Below are 19713 nucleotides of genomic sequence, written 5' to 3' on the forward strand. Positions count from 1 at the left end.
TTTTTTGTGGTGAAAGTAAACACTTTTTATAACTTCTTCACGTGTAAATTTATTTAAGGGACTAACAAGTCTGCTACTGATAATAGTAGCAGTAGTGGTAGTTAACAAGCCTACAGTGTACTACTAATCATTTTTACTAGCGATAACAGTAGAGCGGCAGTAGCGCTGGGACGATAATGTTGTTATTATTGCAGCAGCAGCAAACTAGTGAAAATGCGGCTTCACAAAGTTTATCATCGATTCTCCTCCCACTCCCTTCCCACTCCCCTCTCTCTTCTTCACCATCATCATCTCCCCAAGCCTCTCTCCTCCTCCTCCCGTTCTCCTCTCCCCAAAGCCGTCCCATTACCCTTTAGATTTCCGGCCCTGCATTCACCAACTTCCAGTTCCGGGACCTGTTATAATACCTCCTCCCATCTCAAACCCATCCCCATGCCCTCCTCCAGAATCCACAATCTTGTACCCGTAAACGCCGTCGCTGTGGAGGACGGTGCTGCTTCCAACGCATCCGATCCTCCTCATCAACCCACTCATTCTGCGTCACCTGAAAACCAAGGTTGTTCTCAAATAAACTTTTTCATAATATACCACTATTAAGATTAAAAAAAAAAAAAAACCAATAAAGGAAAAGGGTTGCCCAATCTTTTCTTTTTCTTTCTTTTTTGGTTAAGACAACGATTTATACTAGTACTAATTACTTAATAGGTATGTAAAATCTGGACGTTGATTTTAGTTTTCTTTCTCTCTCTCTCTCTCCTCTTCTTTAGTACTACTAGACTTCGATTAGTTATGGATGAGTCTAATCAACGAAATGCTTAAAAACTTGCTGGCTGCATTACCTACACTTCTATCGTTTAATCAACAGATTTGGGCGCCAATGGATATCAATTTCCTCCCCCAGAAATTAGAGATATAGTGGATGCTCCCCCTCTTCCTGCACTCTCGTTCTCTCCGCAGAGGGATAAAATACTTTTCCTCAGGCGGAGATCTTTACCTCCTTTGGCAGAATTAGCCAGGCCAGAGGAGAAGCTCGCTGGTGTTCGCATTGATGGAAAATGTAATTCCCGAAGCCGTATGTGAGTGATTTGGAATTTTTCCTGTCTTTTCCTTCGCTTTTGTTGTTGTTACTGCATTCTTCCATGCTGTTTCTTTCACTCACTTAATGCAATCACGGATATAATTAGACTCCAAATGTTGCAAGTAACTCGTGTATTTGCAAGTCTAACATGGCATGATACTATATGCTTCGCTCATCATTTTTCTCAGGTCATTTTACACGGGTATAGGGATCCACTTGCTAAATGCTGATGGTACCTTAGGTCCAGAGAAGGAGATCACCGGCCTCCCACACGGTGCTAAAATCAATTTTGTTACTTGGTAATGCCCGCCCCCTCTTTCAACTTTTAGCTTGAGACTTACAACCCACTGATTCTTGGAGTCCTTAACTAGTTCAGTATTGCTGTTATCCCATTCTCATTTCATTTTTATGTGCGGACTGGCAGTTGGCCATATCCCTCATTCTACTGTATTGTGATAATATGTACTCAATTTATCCATCTTTGATGTTATCATCTACGTTAATTTAAGTCTTAACTCTCAGACCACGTAGAGGATTGACCTTATTGTGATTGGTAATGAAACTCGGGTATTCTGAAGCCATGAGTCCATTTTCTTCACTTTTTCTCAAAATGCCACATAATCCACTGCTTGCCTACTTCTCATGGGAAGAGAGATCACCTTCTGCCAGGAAATGTTAATTTCCAGGTTTACTTTCTTACACTTAGTGATGTATTCTTTCTCATCTCGAAAGAAAAAATTTATGATTTTGTTGAGCTCATGGAAGATTATAACTTGACTGCATCTACTGAGGGCTTGGACAAGACATTGAGGGTACTGCTAAAGTGGGGTGCATTTGTTACTATTTTGTCTTTTGCTCTGTGCCAACCTGCTGCAGTTTTTATACTTGGGATCTATTCTGACCTTTAGTGTGACTCTTCTTTTTCTTTCAAGTTGATGACTAGTGTTGACATTTAGCCTTCTGTGAATTTATACTGCACCTTTTGCCTAATTTGTGATTTGTTATTTTGCTCCTAAAAGGTCAAAGGACGGTCAGCATTTATCCTTCAGTGTTCGAGCTGATGAGGTACTTTTCGGATTTTAAGTAGTTGATGTAATTTAAACTTGTGCTACTTCAATTATTCCATCGACACCTTTGGATGCTCGTAATGGTGACTTGTACCATTTTGCCTGCTTTGGTTGACTTACTGAAAGCACATGAGTTGACAAACATGTAGAGAATTCTCGTTTCTTTAAGGTCAAACTAAAAGCACTGCTAGTTTCAAAGGTTCCCTGAATTTGGCACTCTAGAATTTTAGCAGCTACCAGTTTCTCCTCTTCTTTTTCCCTCCTTTGGTTGCAAAATCAGTGGCACAATATTATGGCGGCATGCTTTTTCCCGTGTAAATTATTGTTTTGGTAACTGGCTAGACTTCCTGATTCTGGCTATGTACAGGATGATGACAGTGGCAGTAAGCTCAAAGTCTGGGTTGCTGATGTGGAGACTGGGAAAGCTAGACTATTGTTCCACTCGCCGGATGTATATGTTAATGCAGTTTTTGATAAGTATGACTCACTGTTCCTGTCGGGCCAACTTACTGAAAAAATTGTATTTCCTTCTCTCTAGTAACTAAGTGATTTCCTTCTCAGCTTTGTCTGGGTGAATAACTCAACTCTATTGGTTTGTACAATCCCTTTATCTCGTGGGGAGCCACCAAAGAAGCGCTTTGTTCCCTCTGGTCCTAAGATTCAGTCTAATGAGCAAAAAAATGTTATTCAAACGAGAACCTTCCAAGATCTGCTCAAAGACGAATATGATGAAGATTTATTTGAGTACTATGCTACTACACAACTTGTTGTGGCCTCTCTGGATGGGTCAGTGGAGCCAATTGGACCACCGGCCATATATACTTCAATGGAACCATCTCCAGATGAGCAATATATTTTGAGTACTTCAATTCATAGGCCATTTTCTTTTATTGTACCCTGTGGAAGATTTCCCAAAAAGGTCCAGGTGTGGACAGCTAATGGGAAATTTGTTAGAGAACTTTGTGATTTGCCCTTGGCTGAAGACATTCCTATTACTTTCAATAGTGTGCGGAAAGGGATGCGATCAATTAATTGGAGAGCTGACAAACCTTCCACCCTCTACTGGTATACCCAAAAATTGCTGCTGTTTATGTCTTTAACTGAATTCCTTTTTCTATTCGCTCTCTTTCTCTCTCTGTAGAAAGCTTTTATGTTTTGATTGATGGCAAATTTTTTATGTGATTAATGGTATGAATACATTCTAAACGCTATAGAGGTATGGTTAACAATTTCCTTTCTTCCTGTTAACACTATAGAGTTATGAATACTTGCTAGTCTCTGCTGCTTGGTCTGTGCCTACTTCTAAAAACTGGCTACTATATGTAGCTTTTCAGTTGTGGTACGGTACTGTTTTGATATTTTGCTTTTGTGTTGGTTATTAAATCAGGGTTGAGACGCAAGATGGTGGTGATGCCAAAGTTGAAGTGTCTCCGCGTGACATTATCTATACACAACCTGCTGTGCCACTTGAAAATGAACAGCCAATTATATTACACAAACTTGATCTTCGCTATGGGTATGATCACTATTTCCTATCAATTGCAGTCTGTGTCAACTTTCTTTGGTTTGTGTATGCTCCTGTGCATTGTCTTCTGAATTTTGGAAACTCGCAAGCATAAAAAACAACAGATAATTCTTGAGACGGCTTACTTTGGAACAGCGAAGCATTGCTCCTTGAATTCAGTTCCTGGCAATCCTACATAATTTCTGTTATTGGCTGATTGCAATCATGCTTGATAGAACTCGTAATCTTGCTCGACATCTGTGACCTTTCATCTTAACAGAGGGATTTCTTGGTGCGATGATTCGCTTGCTTTGGTGTACGAGTCCTGGTACAAAACACGGAAGATAAGAACCTGGGTTATTTCTCCTGGGTCCAGGGAGGACATAAGTCCACGCATACTATTTGATAGGTCATCAGAAGACGTCTACTCTGATCCTGGCTCTCCCATGTTGCGGAGAACTTCTGCTGGAACTTATGTGATTGCAAAGGTGAAAAATTCTGACGATGAAGGCATTTATGTTCTGTTGAGTGGAATCGGTGCTACTCCAGAAGGGAACATCCCATTTTTGGATTTGTTTGACATGTGAGTTTGTGTGTCGTCTATGGATTTTTCGTCGATGTTTTGTTTATGTACTGGGATACTGAAATGAGAATTTTCAGAAATACAGGGAACAAGGAACGAATATGGCAAAGTGATAAGGATAAATACTACGAAACTATTGTTGCTTTAATGTCCGATCAGAATGAAGGGGAGTTGTATCTTAATCAATTGAAAATACTTTCTTCTAAAGAATCTAAAACTGAAAATACCCAATATTTCATACTAAGTTGGCCAGAAAAGAAACCCTGCCAGATTACAAATTTCCCCCATCCATACCCTCAGCTGGCATCATTACAGAAGGAGATGATCAGATATCAAAGGAAGGACGGAGTTCAACTTACTGCAACCCTGTACCTTCCACCAGGTTATGATCCCTCAAAAGATGGACCCCTTCCATGTCTGGTTTGGTCATATCCAGGTGAGTTTAAAAGTAAAGATGCAGCTGGACAAGTCCGTGGTTCTCCTAATGAGTTTGCTGGAATTGGACCAACGTCCCCTCTACTTTGGTTGGCAAGGAGGCAGGGTTTCTTCTCTTCACTTGCTGGGTTTTATTTATGATTTATGTATATTGAATATCAATACTGCACCTGCAGACTTTTGTCATCAGATTTGTTGTATCTTACAACTCTAAGATTGCTCTGATTTGCAGGTTCGCTGTTTTGTCTGGACCGACAATTCCCATCATTGGTGAGGGAGATGAAGAGGCAAATGATAGGTATATGATATATACGGATTTTGCATGTTGGTTCTCCATTCAAACTCAAAAGGATAAGAATCTATTCTCTTTTAGTGGAAGAAGTTTTTACGTAATTAGTCATTTGGTGAAGGTTACTACCTGTGCAAACATAACCTCTGGAAAACGGAAGATTTATAGAATCCTTAGCTTATCAGACATAACAGACTTGAAAAGAGTGGTTAGCTGATGAAAGTTTTAGTGAAAGGAAATAAGAGGCGAAGGGTGATGTTTCCTGCTGGAGGTCATGCAGATGGATGTTTCCTGTGCTAAATTTAATATCCACCTTTTGCACTCCTCCTTTCTGCACTTCAGTATGTTTTATTTGTGCAGGCTTTGTTACCTTGTATATTCTATTATCATCAATAGAATGCATGAACATATTGGCTTGCAGTATTAGTACAAAGCTTTAAATTACCATTTCCAACCTAAATGTCAATGTCAGTTTAATTAAAAGCTATGTTCACTAGGTATGTGGAGCAACTTGTTGCAAGTGCGGAGGCTGCTGTTGAGGAAGTTATATGTAGGGGTGTAAGTTTTTTGAACTGTCCTTGCCAATTTCAGTTGGAGACATGGACATATGTTTGATTTTCATACTGTTATCCTTTGAAGGTGGCACGTGCAGAAAAAATTGCCATTGGCGGTCATTCCTACGGGGCATTCATGGCTGCTAACCTCCTGGCACATGCTCCGCATCTTTTCTGTTGTGGGATTGCTCGATCTGGAGCCTATAACCGAACTCTTACACCTTTTGGGTTTCAGGTAATGATGTCCTTAATAGAGGTAATAGAGGTTGAGGTTTTAGTTGTTTACCTTGTTCTTCCATTACACCACGCTTTAATTCTATTGTTGGTTTTGTTCCCATTTTATGGTATTTCTCTTTTTGGTTCATTTCAATTAGGGGGCAAGAGAAAGATTTGAACTTCTTTCTCTGTGGTTTCCATACTTTTTTCTAGTAAAGGTTTTGGCAGTATATTCACCTATTTCTTTTTTCTTGGCTCAGAATGAGGATCGAACTCTTTGGGAGGCCACAACTACCTACGTTGAGATGAGCCCATTCATGTCAGCCCATAAAATTAAGAAGCCCATCTTGCTTATTCATGGCGAAGAGGACAACAATCCTGGAACCTTAACAATGCAGGTAAAAGTGCGAGTCCACTTTATATTTGAAAGTTTTCTTTACCAAAGATATTTATATCTTTTGAAGATTAATCTGCACGGTGTTCTTATAAGTCGGTGTCCTTTGTTCTTCTTGTTGCTGTTAGTTTGTACTACTTTTTTGCAATCTAAAGCCGCTTTCTTGTTTTAACTGTTGGCCTCACCACCAATGTTAGAGAATTTGATTTTCTTGATTTCTTCTATGTTATGCAGTCCGATCGATTTTTCAATGCTTTGAAAGGACATGGTGCACTTTCTCGTCTGGTTATTCTTCCCTTTGAGAGTCATGGCTATGCTGCACGTGAAAGCATAATGCATGTTCTCTGGGAGACTGACAGGTGGCTGCAAACATATTGTGTACTGAATAGTAGTGTTGATTCTACTACTTGTACAGACAACATTAAAGGTACAGAGGGTTCAGAAAGCAAAGTCGTCGATGCAGCTGAAGGAGTCAGAGAGCTAGAAGATCAACAAAAGATTACACTTTATTACTCCCAAAGATCATCCTTGTGGTAATTTCTTTGTCCATTATACATCAATTATAGAGGGAAGATGGAAGGAGGAGTTCCGTACTTGAGTTTGGTCTTTGCTTTAATTCTTTTGTATTGAGATCTAAATTATGCGTGAATATCTGCCAAAAATAAACATAAATAACGTGTTTTTACTCTCTATAAAATTTTCTGATTTCTTCATTGAATGCGATTTAAATTGCCTAAACCACTTAATTTGGGAAGCTTTCCTTCCAGTTTTTGAAAAGCATTAATCATCGAATGGAAATTGCTTGATTTGTCAATGACTAGATCTTATAACGACTATTTCTTTCCTTGCCTAGATGTCAACAATTTGTTCTGATAGGGGTGAACCAGATAACATGTGCCGTAACCCCCATGATATTTCCCGTTTTGCCTCAATTTTGCTGCCTCCATGATTTGTTTGGATCGTGCTGTGTTTGTGCATATGTGTAGTTGTAGATGTGATTTTTTACCGTTTTCTGATTGTAGTATTCGAACATCTCTGGTTGCTTTTGTTTCTTCCCCTATGAATTTTTAAGAAATAAATTGCTTCCTGGTTAACGACTACATGATTTGCAGAACCCATTAAAAGCCTGTTATTAATGGAGTTCCGAGGTTGGGTGTCAATCGGCAGGAATAAAAGCAGCAACCTTGATTTCAGATTGTGGTTCGGGTCCCTGCCCTCAGATCTGTACTCCAATTTATTTAATATTGCTGGGCATGATTCTACCCCTACGGTAATACTTTTAGTTGTGAATCGTGTTCGGAGAGCGTGCAAGCTCTGCATTTTTCTGTATTTGGTTTTGCCCTGCTGGGGCTTGGAGCTGGAGCTGGGGAGCATTCAAGGTTAGGGGTGTATTCGAGCCGAGTCGAGCTCGAGTACCGCTATACTCGAGCTCGACTCGGCTATAATATAATTATACTCGAGCTCGATCGAGTCGGAGAATCACAACTCGAGCTCGAGCTCGATCGAGTCCTTAAAAAGCTCGAGCTCGACTCGATAAGGGTACTTACCCGTAATTTCTCAGAATTTATTTACCTATATTAGTAATTTTATATATAATTTTTTTTTATTTTTTTTATGTGATACTCGATAAAGCTCGTCGAGCTCTCGAGTATCAAATTTCTGAGCTCGAGCTCGACTCGATAGCTCTAACGAGCAGCTCGAGATCGAGCTCGAGTTCGATGAAGCGAGTTCGAGCTCGAGCTTCTGATCGAGTACATATCGAGCTCGAGTCGAGTAGCTTGACTCAGCTCCACCCCTATTCAAGGTATTCGTGTTGCGCAATAGCAGCAATTTATTCAACACCCAAACATCAGGAGGCCGCTCTAGTAAATTGACATTTCATTCCGAGGCAATCCACAGGATTGGTGGTGTAAAATGAATAAGTGTAACTAACTGCCATTCATTTCTGACAACCATTATCAGAAAGTTTATGCATTTAAACCATCCATCGGTTAACTATGTGCTACTTACACATTTTTGTGTCACTTACACATTTTTGTGTCTGGACAACCAAAAAGTTCTATGAACAACCAAAAAGTTCTATGAATTTAAATTACCCATCCCTTGATTACGTGGTACTTGTACATTTTCTTGTAACTTCAGAATAAATCTCCTGATACTCGACGTACACAACGGATTGACAATTTTAAAAAAAAAAATAAAAAAAATACTCAACGGTCTTTCCAGAAATGAAGGCGAAAAAGCCCAAGTTTACACTTCTCGTGCAAGCCATTACGCATTCAAGGACTATAGCAAACAGTACGAGAAATAGAGGACAATTAGCCCTTGTGCCCTCGGTTACTAATACTCCACTTAGAACCATCCACCAATCGGCATTTGTAAGCAGAATTTTCATCTACCATGAACTCTAATTTCGTGTCATGAAATCAAAGTTAATACTCCTATCTAGCAAGAATCCGGTCCACAGAACAGATGTTTATATAACAGCATTTTAGAGCTGCATTCAGAAATCAAGGTCAGGTAAGCTCAAAGGTCAAGCAGAACGCGGAACAGTTCAAGCCCAAATACCATCAGCAGCAATTGGAAGCACGGAGAAAAACTCTGCAGATTTTTTAAAAATGAAAACTAACGAACCATAATTATCCATCTGGTGTTCTATCATATGGATGTGTGAATATATAAGAGAAAAGTAAGAAACTGATCCAACGGCAGAAAACACACTAAAAAAAAACTTGAGCAATGATGTTGCATGAAAAATTCAGTACAAAATAACTTATTCTCTAGAAACCACAATTGGCATGCTCATGGCTCATTTCAAGAGCCAATTGATGAGATCACAAGTTGTGGAAGCACCAGCAGCAGTTGCAATAGTAAAACTAAGAGAAGTTACAAACTATTCTTCTGCGACCACACTGATATCACCTTTCTCCAGCAAGTCATAAAATGCACGAACTTTTCTCTGCTCATTCCAGTGATGCATCTTCCACAAGGTACCAGCAGCTAGTCCAAATACAGCTCCAAAAATTAACTCCTTCACCACACTTGGTCCTGTCAAGGTGGCATGTGCGACCTTATGGGCAGCCATTTAGCTTCTGAGTTAAATGCAGAATGTCCCTGCAAATACCAAAAATATTTGTAACTTATCTTCTAGTTGTTAAAAGCTAGCAAACCACTCCAGACTCATTTACATTTTTTTTTGGGGGCGGGGGTGGTTTAACAAGGAATTGCTGAATGCTATTTGAAAACTAATTAACATTGGTAACTTAGCATGAATGCATTTTGAAAACTGGTAACTTAGCATGAATGCGCAAGTAAAATAGCAAGCATCTGGTTAACAAATCCTTGGTGTCTTTTCATTTAGACAAGTCCCCGTGGCACAACACTTGAGCTTTGTCTTCTCCAACACAGACATTACCATAAATTCGTCTTGGTCAATTTCTTAAAACCCTCATTTTGCAAATAGACAAAAAAATGTTTTCGGCAAGTTTCTCTTATGTTTTGCAATGGCCTCCAAGGTCAGTTAGTCATGTAGCCAACTTCAATCACCAACAACTAACTTAGGTAATGTAAATAGGCCAGCCCTCTCACAATGATCTGGTTACATATGCAGATAAAGTTTACCACATATAGTAAAATGGAGTTACACTTAGAATGGAACTCCATACTGGTAAGGATATGTGGTGGCCGCCTTGCCTTGCAAAGGGAGGTTCCCTTCAAAAAGAACTCTGAAAGAGAATATATTGGAAACAAAATGGGAAGTACATCAAAGCCCTTGACTTGTGAATCGACATTGTTAAAACCAAATCCATGACTAACTTCAAACTCTCTCATCTTCTCCATCTGTTGTTAGTCTATTCTTAACCAAAAGTATTGCAATTCAATCATTTCATCATTCCGCTAACCATCCACCCAATGTCGACCAAAGCTGAATAATAGGTTACCCTTCTAGTAAAAAATCAAATGTCAAGTTTAAGGAAGGAAACTGGCCTGTTACCACAAGCAGTACAGGAAGGGCCCAAAAATATTATAATTCGGATGCTGCTGAACAAATGGTTTTCAACTACTTATTCAATGAATCGAGTAAAATAAAATGATATCAAAGTAAGATTCTTCCAAAGAACTAACAGACCAGTCTATGGCTGCAACGTAATCCAAAAAGGCAAAAATTCCCCCCTTTTTCAACATACATAAGATATGGCAATTAAATTCCAGAATTAGGAACATAACAGGTCAAAAATGGGGAAAAAAGCAAAACAATTATGAAAAAAAAAAAAACTGCCTTTACAATTGTTACACTGATAGAAAGTAAAAACCATTTGGCTTCGGCTTCTAAACCCTCGTCCAGAAATATGACGAAAACCCATCCCGAGACGTTGACCATATTAGTATGATTCAACCGACTAATTTAACTACAAAAAAGAAAAAGAAAAATAAACGGCCAAGAGTATCAGATCTACCCAATAAGGATCTCATATTCGAATACAGAAATCTCCAGAAGCAAATGCAAGCTTAATATAAACTGTTTCATTTTTCAAATTTTATTACCGAAAGAGAATAAACGAGGACATATACCCAAAAAAAAAAAACAGAGAGAGAGAGAAACTAAATCGCATATGTATCAAGCGTCTTCGACCAGAGGGGAAAATGGAATTATGGTTGAGGGAGTGACCTGAGCAGCGATTCAGGAGGTTGACGGCAGACGTGAGGCGATAGACGGTGATATGAGTTGAGTGACAAAAGCCAGAATCAGATGAGGAGTGGTTGGTTGGGTTGGGTTCTAATACTCCTCGTTTTTCGCGGGACGCTCGTACTCGGGCTCGGGGTAATGGTTCGGGAACACGCCTGTGGGCCTCTAGTGACCCAATGCATAAACTTCAACTTTACGTTGATGACTTTAATCGAATACTAGGATTCAAAAATGTAGCACAGAAATTTTATCACAGAAAAAAAAAAATTGATTATCACATGTTCATGCAAAAGAGAAGGAAAAAGTGACATTTTATTTATTTATTTATGGAAACAAACAAAAGAATGACAAGAGACGCATAACTAAGCTGTTGTCACGGGAAAGCTATTTATTTATTTATTTTTAGTTTGATGGTAGTTCAATCCCTTCTGATTTCTCCTTGGTCCATTTGGATTCACTCCTTCCCCTTACTATAGAGTAGAAATAGGAATAGAATAGAAAAGCTATCGTATCGATTGCCGGAATTATGCTCTTATAATTAATTTTTTTTTTGACAAACAAAAGGACTTGACCCCACTTCAAGCCCAACTCTTATTCGGGTTGTTGGGTTATTTCTCATTTTGGTTACAAGGCTCGAACACTGGATCTCGGGTGTACTAACTCTTAGTGAGACCAGCTTGGCTGTCTTGGAAGGGCATGCTCTTATAATTAATTACTAGTTAACACTGGTTTTTTTGACTTCCTCGGTGGTTGATTGCTTATTGTCCCACTTCCTACCCTCTCACGTAATATTTGACAAGCAAAAAAGAAAATACCCTCTCGTGTAATACTGGTAGGCTAGTATTATAGTGACCATTCAGTTCGCAATTGGACTTTATTGGAGCGAATTAAGAGTATAATAATGAAAAACAAAAACTGCATGCACCACCAGAAATGCGTGTCCGACCCAAGTCAGCAGATCTGGTGGCAGCCGGTTGGTTTGCAATATACGAGTAGGGGACCGGACTCGTGGGCCGTGGCGTCTCTAGTCCAACTTTTGTCTAATTTCATCCAATTACCTCCGCTTGGATCCAGGCGTACTTTAAAAATAAAATTTTTAATTTTTAGAACCTACAGTAATATATTCTCAAAATGCCTCTTAAAAATACATTAAATACATGCAATTTCAAGTACACAATAAAAATAAAAAACTGAATAAAATAAATTTATCACCTTTTTCTTCTTTCATTCACCACCATCCTCCTCCCCCCTCCTCCTCTATTTTACTCCTCCTCCCTCATCTCTTCCTCTTCCTCTTCCATCCCATTCCCTCTTCTCCCCCCACCCCTTCAACACCTCTCCCTTCCCTTCCTCCTCTCTAATTGTGTCAGCTGCAACAAAAAAAGGAAGAGAGAAAATAGGAGCGGAGGGAAGGAGAGAGGAGATTTGGTGTCGGTGGAGAAGGGGAGGGGTAGTGGTCAAAATTTAACAAAAAATTAAAAATATGCTAACAAAATTTTAAATTCTAAAAGCACTCAAACTATATTTTCAAAAATATCTAATGGGAACTGATCATTTAAATATAAAAAAAAAACGCCTAATGCATATGAACTCGTAATTTTTAGAATATTTAATGTAAAATAAAAGCACTTATGTAACTAATTCACAATTGCACTAAAATTATACCAAAAGTTGTAAAAATTATAATAATAGAACGTAATCAGGTCCTGATCCGCATTTTCATTGGCGCCTGGCCCTAATTTTTGTGCGTTTGTGTGCTTAAATACCAGCAATAAATAAAGAAAAGGACCGCGGAATCAAAGTATTATTAAAAAATAAAAGCAAACAGGAAGGAACCAGACCGTGGAGTCCTTTGTTGCCAGATACCCAAACTCAAAAGTAGCCTCCGCCCCTCTGGCTCGTCTACCCCCTAGTGTTTAATCTTCGGATTTTCCAATGCCAGCTCAACTGAGCTGTGATTTTGGTCTTTTGCTTGCTAGTCTACGTGGTTGGTTCAAATGCCGTTTGGATTAGCTGTTTTTTAGGGTATTTTTGAAAAACTTTGCTGTAGCAGAGTTTTTAGAGTATATTTTGAAATATTTTTAAAAAATATTTTGAAATATTTTTTATTGGCACTTTATTATGAGATATTTGGTAAAATTTTAAAAAAATTTAAACTAATTTTTAGATTATCTTTTAGAGTACTTTGTTGTAACTTTTATTGTATTTGAAAAACTAATTTTTGAAAAACACTCCAAAAACAAGAGATCCAAACAAAGCCAGCTATCAATCCTTTTTTTTTTTTTTTTTGTCAGCAACCATACATTTGTATAATCTATCCTATCCTAATTTAGGGGAAAAGGGAGCCTAAAGAGGCTGTCGTAGGGACTAGTGAGTATACAGACCCAACTAGATCAAAAGAGTGTTATGACTCAAAAAGGGACTTAAATTCCTACCTTAGTGGCCATTGAGCCATTGGCCCGGTGGTTCAAAGCTACCAATCCCAGTCCTCATAGTATACATGACACAGCCAACAGCCTCTTTTGCTGTCAGTACCAAGACATTTAATTTGACTTAATCTAGAAGGAGAGGGGAAAGAGGAAAGAGGAAAGAGAACTTTTTATATTTAGACTAGGGATAATTTCATAATACTCCCCTAAAATTTGTAATAATTTTACTAAGTTTTCTTAAGATTTCAAAAATTATACCTATCTCTCTTGATTTGATACTTGTGATTATCAAACCTTAGACTTGATCAACAATTTTAATTAATACTCCAAAATATAAGTTTAATTACTTCTCAAAGCAATTGTTAGCTCAAATATGAGACAAGAGTGTCAAATTTTTAACACCATATTTATTGTTTGACGAGCAATTATGACAATAGTTCTACATTATTATAATAGAATGCTTTTAGTGGTGCTTTAGGAGATAAATATTCTTTCTAAACCGGAGAAGACGGTATCGTCATACTGCTTTTGGAGTTTTGTGAATTTTCAGATTGCTGGAATTACCATATATAGTTTCATCGTAGTTCTGACCATTTAGTTTTGGGTTAGCGTTCCTTTTGATTAAAGAAAAAAAGATTGACAAATAAAATTTGGATGACATTAAAAGGTGACTTTATTATATATATATCTTTGTATATGCACGCCCAACAAGGAAATTTTATTAAAATGTTAAGATTAAAATTATCAATTCAGGTGGATAAGGGAGGTAAATATAATTTTCAAAACTTTAAGGAAGCTCAGTTAAATTGTAAAAACTTCAGGTAGATTTGTGAAATTATCCCTTAAGACGGCTAGGACAGTAGCATATCTCCTGCTGTGTGTAGTGTATGTGTATATATATATATATAGACGGTAGAGAGAGAGAGTCCATACGTACATATAGAGTAGGGAGAGGGCGGGGCTTAGGCATAGAGAAAGAGGTGGGAGAAAATCTGAATCTGAGTAAGACGGCGGCCATGGCTCGCTCCCTTTGCTGTTCCACCAGGTGTTTGTTGGTGTTGTTCCTGATATCAGCCGTGCCAATCGGATATGTGATAAGGCTGGGGACGGCTGGGAAGGCGGGCAGGCAAGTGTACGAATACCAGAGTGTTGGGTGGCTGAGGGAGTGCAGCAAGTGGGACGACGTCAACAGTCGATTCATCGTATCGTTGTTCGAGGGGGGTATGGGCGTAGTTCCGATTCTTCCCGAGCATCATCATCCCAAAGCCTCGGCCTTGGAGGAGATCCAGGTGGTAAAGGACGCTGACTTGGCCGGCAACGCCACTCTGGGCTTCACCATCGACCGCCCTCGGAATCGGGTGGTGGTGTGCATAGCTGACATTTTGGGCAACCGGTACAGTGCCCTGGCGGCCTATGATATCACCACCTGGAACCGCCTCTTTCTTACCAAACTCAGTGGCCCAGGTTAGGCTGCCCCCGCCTCTATTCTTCTCGGCAACCGGTATTCGTTTTTTTAAAAAAAAAAAAAATTTATTTTAAACTCAGTCAATGCTTTCAACTAACTAGTCAGCCTCTACGGCTACTACTTTTTACTAGTACTAGTATGGAGTATAATCTAACACAACTTTTTCTTTTTTCTTTGTGATGTTATCTCATTACCGGTTTCTGAGTGTGCCGTTATACTTTTTTTTGAAATTGCCATTCACTCTCATCTCTAGTGAAAAAAAAAAAAGAAGGAACAGCAGTAGTAGCATTTGTGTTGTGTGTTTGTTTTTTCACGTTTATTAGAAGGGGCCAGGCCAATCAATTAATCAATCAATCAACGTCTTTGCTTTAACCAAAACAATTTCCTTCTCTTCCCTTCTTATTATATCATAAATAATAAAATGATTTTGGAATCGAAAATTTGTGTTTTTTTTATTATTTGAAAAAAAAGAAGAAAAAAGAAAAGTAAATATTGGGTTAAGTGAAGTGGCGTTCATTGGCGAGTGAAACGTGGTGCGTGGGTGGGTGGATAGTTGGACGTCGGAGCTTGGAGACGATTTTGATCGGCGATTGGTCAGTCGTCAGTAGTTGGTTTGTTTTGTCTATTTATTATTATTATTTATTATTTATCGAAGGGGGAGTTGGTCTGCTATTATTACTGAGATGACAGAAGTGTTAATAAATGGCACTCCAAAAGTTGTTGCTAGTCACACTCTTTTTTCTTTTCATCGCTTTTTTTTTCTTTCCCCTTCTAACTAATTCCGATCTGTGAAAACATTTTTCATCCTTTTTTTGTTTTTTGTTTTGACCTTTTATACTCCCCGGCCCTGTGTGGTTTTTTAGATTTTATTTTTTTGAAAGAAAGAAAACTTTTCAAGTCATAACCTTAAGTTCTAAACTGGAAGTTTGATCTGTATCTGACTTTGAGGTTTGGGCCTCAATGGGCTTTGTGGGATATGGGGCAGGGACGGTTCACCGGTCCTGAGCTGTTCATGGTCAAGATTTGATAAAATAATATAGGGATAATTTCAGAAACCTCCCCTGAGGTTTCTGACATTTACACTCACCTCCCCTGTGGTTTGAACAATTACACTAACCTCCCCTGAGGTTACTAATCCTTTACAAATTCAGTCCAAATGATTAAAATATTGTTTTAGAGAGTGAAATTAGAATTTTGTACCTGATTTGTCCTTTGTGCTACATGTCCAATGAATGACAAAGTATTACAAATTAATTAATAATTAATAAACTTTAAGGAGCGTAGTTTATAGGCAAGTACGTATTACTTATTTAAAGTACCAGCTCTTTACAGGTATTTTACTTTTAAACATTTACTTTATTACAAATATTTATTCTCAAATACATATTTGTATTTACTCTTAAATATTTAATTTTTGTTAAATAAAAAACCTACCAGTTTTTCTTCCATAGAAATATTAATATAACATTTTTTCAATTTTAGTTATAAATATTTATGTATTTAGCATAAATTAAATGATTCAGGATAAAATACTCATAAAGAGCTAATACTTTACTCATGTAATGGATGAAAATCATAAAAAAATTAATACTTTATGGGCCATTTCTTTTTTTTAAAAATATTTAATTTATATTAAATAGATAATCTACTGATTTTCTTTTTGCGAGAATATTACTGTAATATATATTTAATTTATATTAAATAGATAACCTCAGGGGAGGTTTGTGAAATTATCCCAAAAATATATATATATGATCCAGATCTTTTCTTGTATCTCGTTTTTAATAACGTGTGTGGGGCCTATAAAAATTTGTTCTAAAATTATACGTTGTGCAAATAAAATTACGTCATGTGCAAATAAAATTATGCGCTGTGCAAAATGCACATAATTCCCTGGTCCGGCGTTGTGATAACTAACAGATTTGTAGAGTGTTACTACGCAACTGCCTATCCATGACATGAGCAGGAAACAGTTGAAACATTACTTAATTCAAGGGCCTGCTCACTTTTAATTTTTTTTTTGTTTTTGTTTTTTTTGGGAGGGGGGGGGGGGGTGGAGGGTATCCAATTTGAGAATATATTAGTATTACCCTACGCTTTTTGCACGGCGTTAATAATCAATATGCCGGTCTAAATACTCCCTTGACTCCCTTCTTGAAAAAATACGTCAACAACGAAAGGTGACGGCTTTTGATTCCTATGCCTAGGACAATATTTCTCTCACTTGCGTCTTATTTTACTAATGATGCGAAACAAGTACTCCTACAACCAAAAAAAAAAAAAAAGTACTCGACAACACTTAAATAAATAAAAGAGATAATTTCAGAAACCTCCTCTGAGGTTTTTGATAATTTTACTGAGTTTCCTTATGGTTTTGAAAATTACACTTATTTCCTTTGATTTGATAGTTTTAGTAATAAAATGTTAAAATAATATTGATTTGGTCAATTTTTTAAATGAATATTGAAAAATGCCCTTGTGTAATGAGTTTTAATTTATTTCTCTATATAATTATAAGATTATTCAGTATAATTATAAGGAAAATGTGTTAAATTTTTCATCTCTACAAGGAAAATGTCTAATTTTATCAATATGATATGATACTTTTGATAGTATTTTATTATAGATTTAGATTTATTAGATTGAAAAGAAAATATTGAAATAATTCATTTAGAATTTATGAATTTTTGAAGTAGTGAGATTATCATAATTTAGTAGTGTTTTTAGGCTATTTCTTTTGAATTTATTGTTAATTGTAATATCAAAAAATAGAAAACAAAAATTAGCAAAAGTATTGGATATCGTATAAATTTAACTCTTCAAAAAAATCACTAGTTCGATATTTGGTTATAATGGAAATTAGAGGTAATAGTGATAGTTTTATAGTTTTATTGGTGAAAAATAAAAAAGGAATAAGAAGGAAAAATAATGAAAAAATAATTTTAAAACTCATTCTAAGGATAAATATATCAAATAAGGGAATTTCACTAAAATATTTAAAAGTAAAATTGTCATTTTAAATGATAAGAAAGTTATGTGAAAATTTTCAAATCTCAGGGGAGTTAAATGAAATTGGTAGAAACCTCAGGGGAGGTTTCTGAAATTATTCCTAAATAAAACGAAAACTTAAAGCTGGTAACGGGCTTCATCTTTGTTAATCGTTTCTTTTTCTTTCTTCTTTTTTTTTTCCCTCCTTTGATGAATTTTCCCTTTTGGCTTCTTGATTGATGATGAATGAAAGACGATGATGGTTATATTGCATGCACTATTATTACTGCAGAGGATGAGAAAGCATTTGCAGATGACGTGGCAGTGGATGAGGAGGGTAATTCGTACGTGACCGACCCCAAAGGAGGCAAAATTTGGAAAGTGGGTGCGACCGGCCAATTCCTGGCCACCATACGCAATCCCCTCTTTACCCCCCCGGGCTGGCAGAACCAAATTGTTGGCATCAAAGGAATCATCTATCATCCCAACGGCTACTTCTTGGTGGTTCATACCATGGCCGGCCAGCTCTACAAGGTTGCTACTAACGCTGTCGCTGGGAAGGAGGCCGGCCCGGTGGTTAGGTTGGTAAAACTTGTTGAAGGGGGTAGTTTGAAATTCGGAGATGGGCTGGAGTTGTTGTCTCCCACAAAGCTTATTGTCGCCGGCAACCCGACTAGACTGGTCGAGACCACCGACGACTGGGATACCGCCAGGGTCTCAGGCGTGACCAAAGGTGCCACTCATCGTATTGTCACGGCAGCCACCGTCAAGGACGGCAGGGTTTACCTGAACCACATACTTGGGCTGGGCTACCCCAAACGAAAGCACATTCTCATGGAGGCTGTTTTCTGATCTTGGAGTTGATGGCCCCCTTCTTTTCTTTTCTCTTTTTTATTTTCGAGTATTTGGTTGAGATGTTCGAATAAGAAAACTTCTGAGATACAAAATGTATTCGTATAGTACGACTTTCGTAACCAACCAGGAGAAAAGGAAGAATTTGGATTGAATGGTGCCAGGTTTTGTTTTGAAAGTGTTCATGGTTGACTCCGTGTTCATCCCTCCAAATTGAAAGGTAAAATTAATTTGAAGCAAAAGAAAAAAAAAACCCTAGCAATACATTTGAAGGTAATTTAGTTTAACATTTTTAGAATATATTTAACTTCACCTCTCGTAATAAAAAAAAGCTATACAACAGGGAGTGGATTTAACCCCTATCAACAGCTTAAGGATAATTCTGTAGGAGACATTTGCTTTGAGAGAGTGACGATACTGCAACCAAGAGAGGGAGAGCAGCAAATCAGATGCATGGAAGGAGAGCCTTAGCAAGACACAGACAAAACAAAGAGAAGAGAAGAAGACGGGAACGGGATCCATCCAAGCGCATCGGTCCCACCACCAATCATACTCCTTCCTTTCCTTTTCTACAGTAGTACGGTAGTAATAATAAACATGGTCCCGATCCCAAGTCATCGGTTCCAATTTAAAATCGACGGGAGGAGGAGCAAGAGCAGTTGCGGAAGCAACTGTTCCTAAAAGTTCACTGGGTTTATTTTGGGAAAATCGCCAATTTAGTCCCTAAACTTTTTTTTTCCGTCAATTTAGTCCCTATATATTATTTCTAGCCAATTGGATCCCTAAACCTATATATCGGTTCCAATCAAGGATCTTTGCAGCGGCGCCACCGTATAATTTCCATTAGGTTCATAATCGTGCAATACAAAAGGGGCATTTTAGGGAATTCCATTCTGGCGCCTTTTCCAATTAAAAAGTAAATCGATGTAAAGCCCAAATCTAGGTACTACCTCTCTTGCACCAAAGAGAGCTGTCCAATTTTTGCAGACCCGCGTAGAAAAAGCACTGTAATTCAATGCATTCGAGAAAGAATTGGGACAAAGCATCCTCAAGCTCAGCCAGTGATCAATTTATTAACACCGTCAAAGGATCAAATGGTTCAGAAACAGGAAACTCGATTTATGAAGGAAACGAGAAATACTACAGTGGAGACAACATCGTGCGATGCTATT

The 19713-nt window shown here is 37.8% G+C and overlaps 3 protein-coding genes across 5 annotated transcripts; 2 read left to right on the forward strand and 1 right to left on the reverse strand.

The window, feature by feature from the left end:
• The first annotated feature begins 139 nt into the window (after positions 1-139).
• On the forward strand, positions 140-8103 carry LOC113718706 (probable glutamyl endopeptidase, chloroplastic). 3 transcript variants are annotated; one of them, XM_072065790.1, is made up of 15 exons: positions 141-556; positions 866-1076; positions 1267-1377; positions 2098-2143; positions 2513-2622; positions 2707-3210; positions 3533-3661; positions 3930-4232; positions 4310-4768; positions 4900-4965; positions 5454-5514; positions 5596-5745; positions 5987-6124; positions 6355-6653; positions 7233-8103. In XM_072065790.1, coding segments are annotated over exons 1-15 (2931 nt in total). In that variant the 5' UTR covers positions 141-213; the 3' UTR covers positions 7234-8103. The 3 variants fall into 3 exon arrangements, with proteins under 3 accessions (XP_027099405.1, XP_071921891.1, XP_027099415.1); XM_027243604.2 differs by lacking the exon at positions 7233-8103 and having other exon boundaries at positions 140-556; positions 6355-6833; XM_027243614.2 differs by lacking the exons at positions 141-556; positions 7233-8103 and having other exon boundaries at positions 919-1057; positions 6355-6833.
• Positions 8104-8818: 715 nt separating this feature from the next.
• Positions 8819-10929, reverse strand: LOC113718729 (cytochrome c oxidase subunit 5C-2). Its single transcript, XM_027243638.2, has 2 exons — positions 10790-10929; positions 8819-9234 (listed from the first exon to the last, which is right to left on the reverse strand). Exon 2 carries the CDS (start codon positions 9203-9205, stop codon positions 9014-9016), a length of 192 nt encoding a protein of 63 aa, XP_027099439.1. The 5' UTR covers positions 9206-9234; positions 10790-10929; the 3' UTR covers positions 8819-9013.
• Positions 10930-14141: 3212 nt separating this feature from the next.
• On the forward strand, positions 14142-18696 carry LOC113718722 (uncharacterized). Its single transcript, XM_027243627.2, has 2 exons — positions 14142-14700; positions 17982-18696. The coding sequence occupies exons 1-2, from the start codon at positions 14253-14255 to the stop codon at positions 18539-18541; spliced, it is 1008 nt and encodes a 335-aa protein (XP_027099428.1). The 5' UTR covers positions 14142-14252; the 3' UTR covers positions 18542-18696.
• The last annotated feature ends 1017 nt before the right edge of the window (positions 18697-19713 follow it).

The sequence above is a fragment of the Coffea arabica genome, chromosome 1e (genome assembly GCF_036785885.1).
Source record: "Coffea arabica cultivar ET-39 chromosome 1e, Coffea Arabica ET-39 HiFi, whole genome shotgun sequence".
Lineage (NCBI taxonomy): Eukaryota > Viridiplantae > Streptophyta > Magnoliopsida > Gentianales > Rubiaceae > Coffea > Coffea arabica.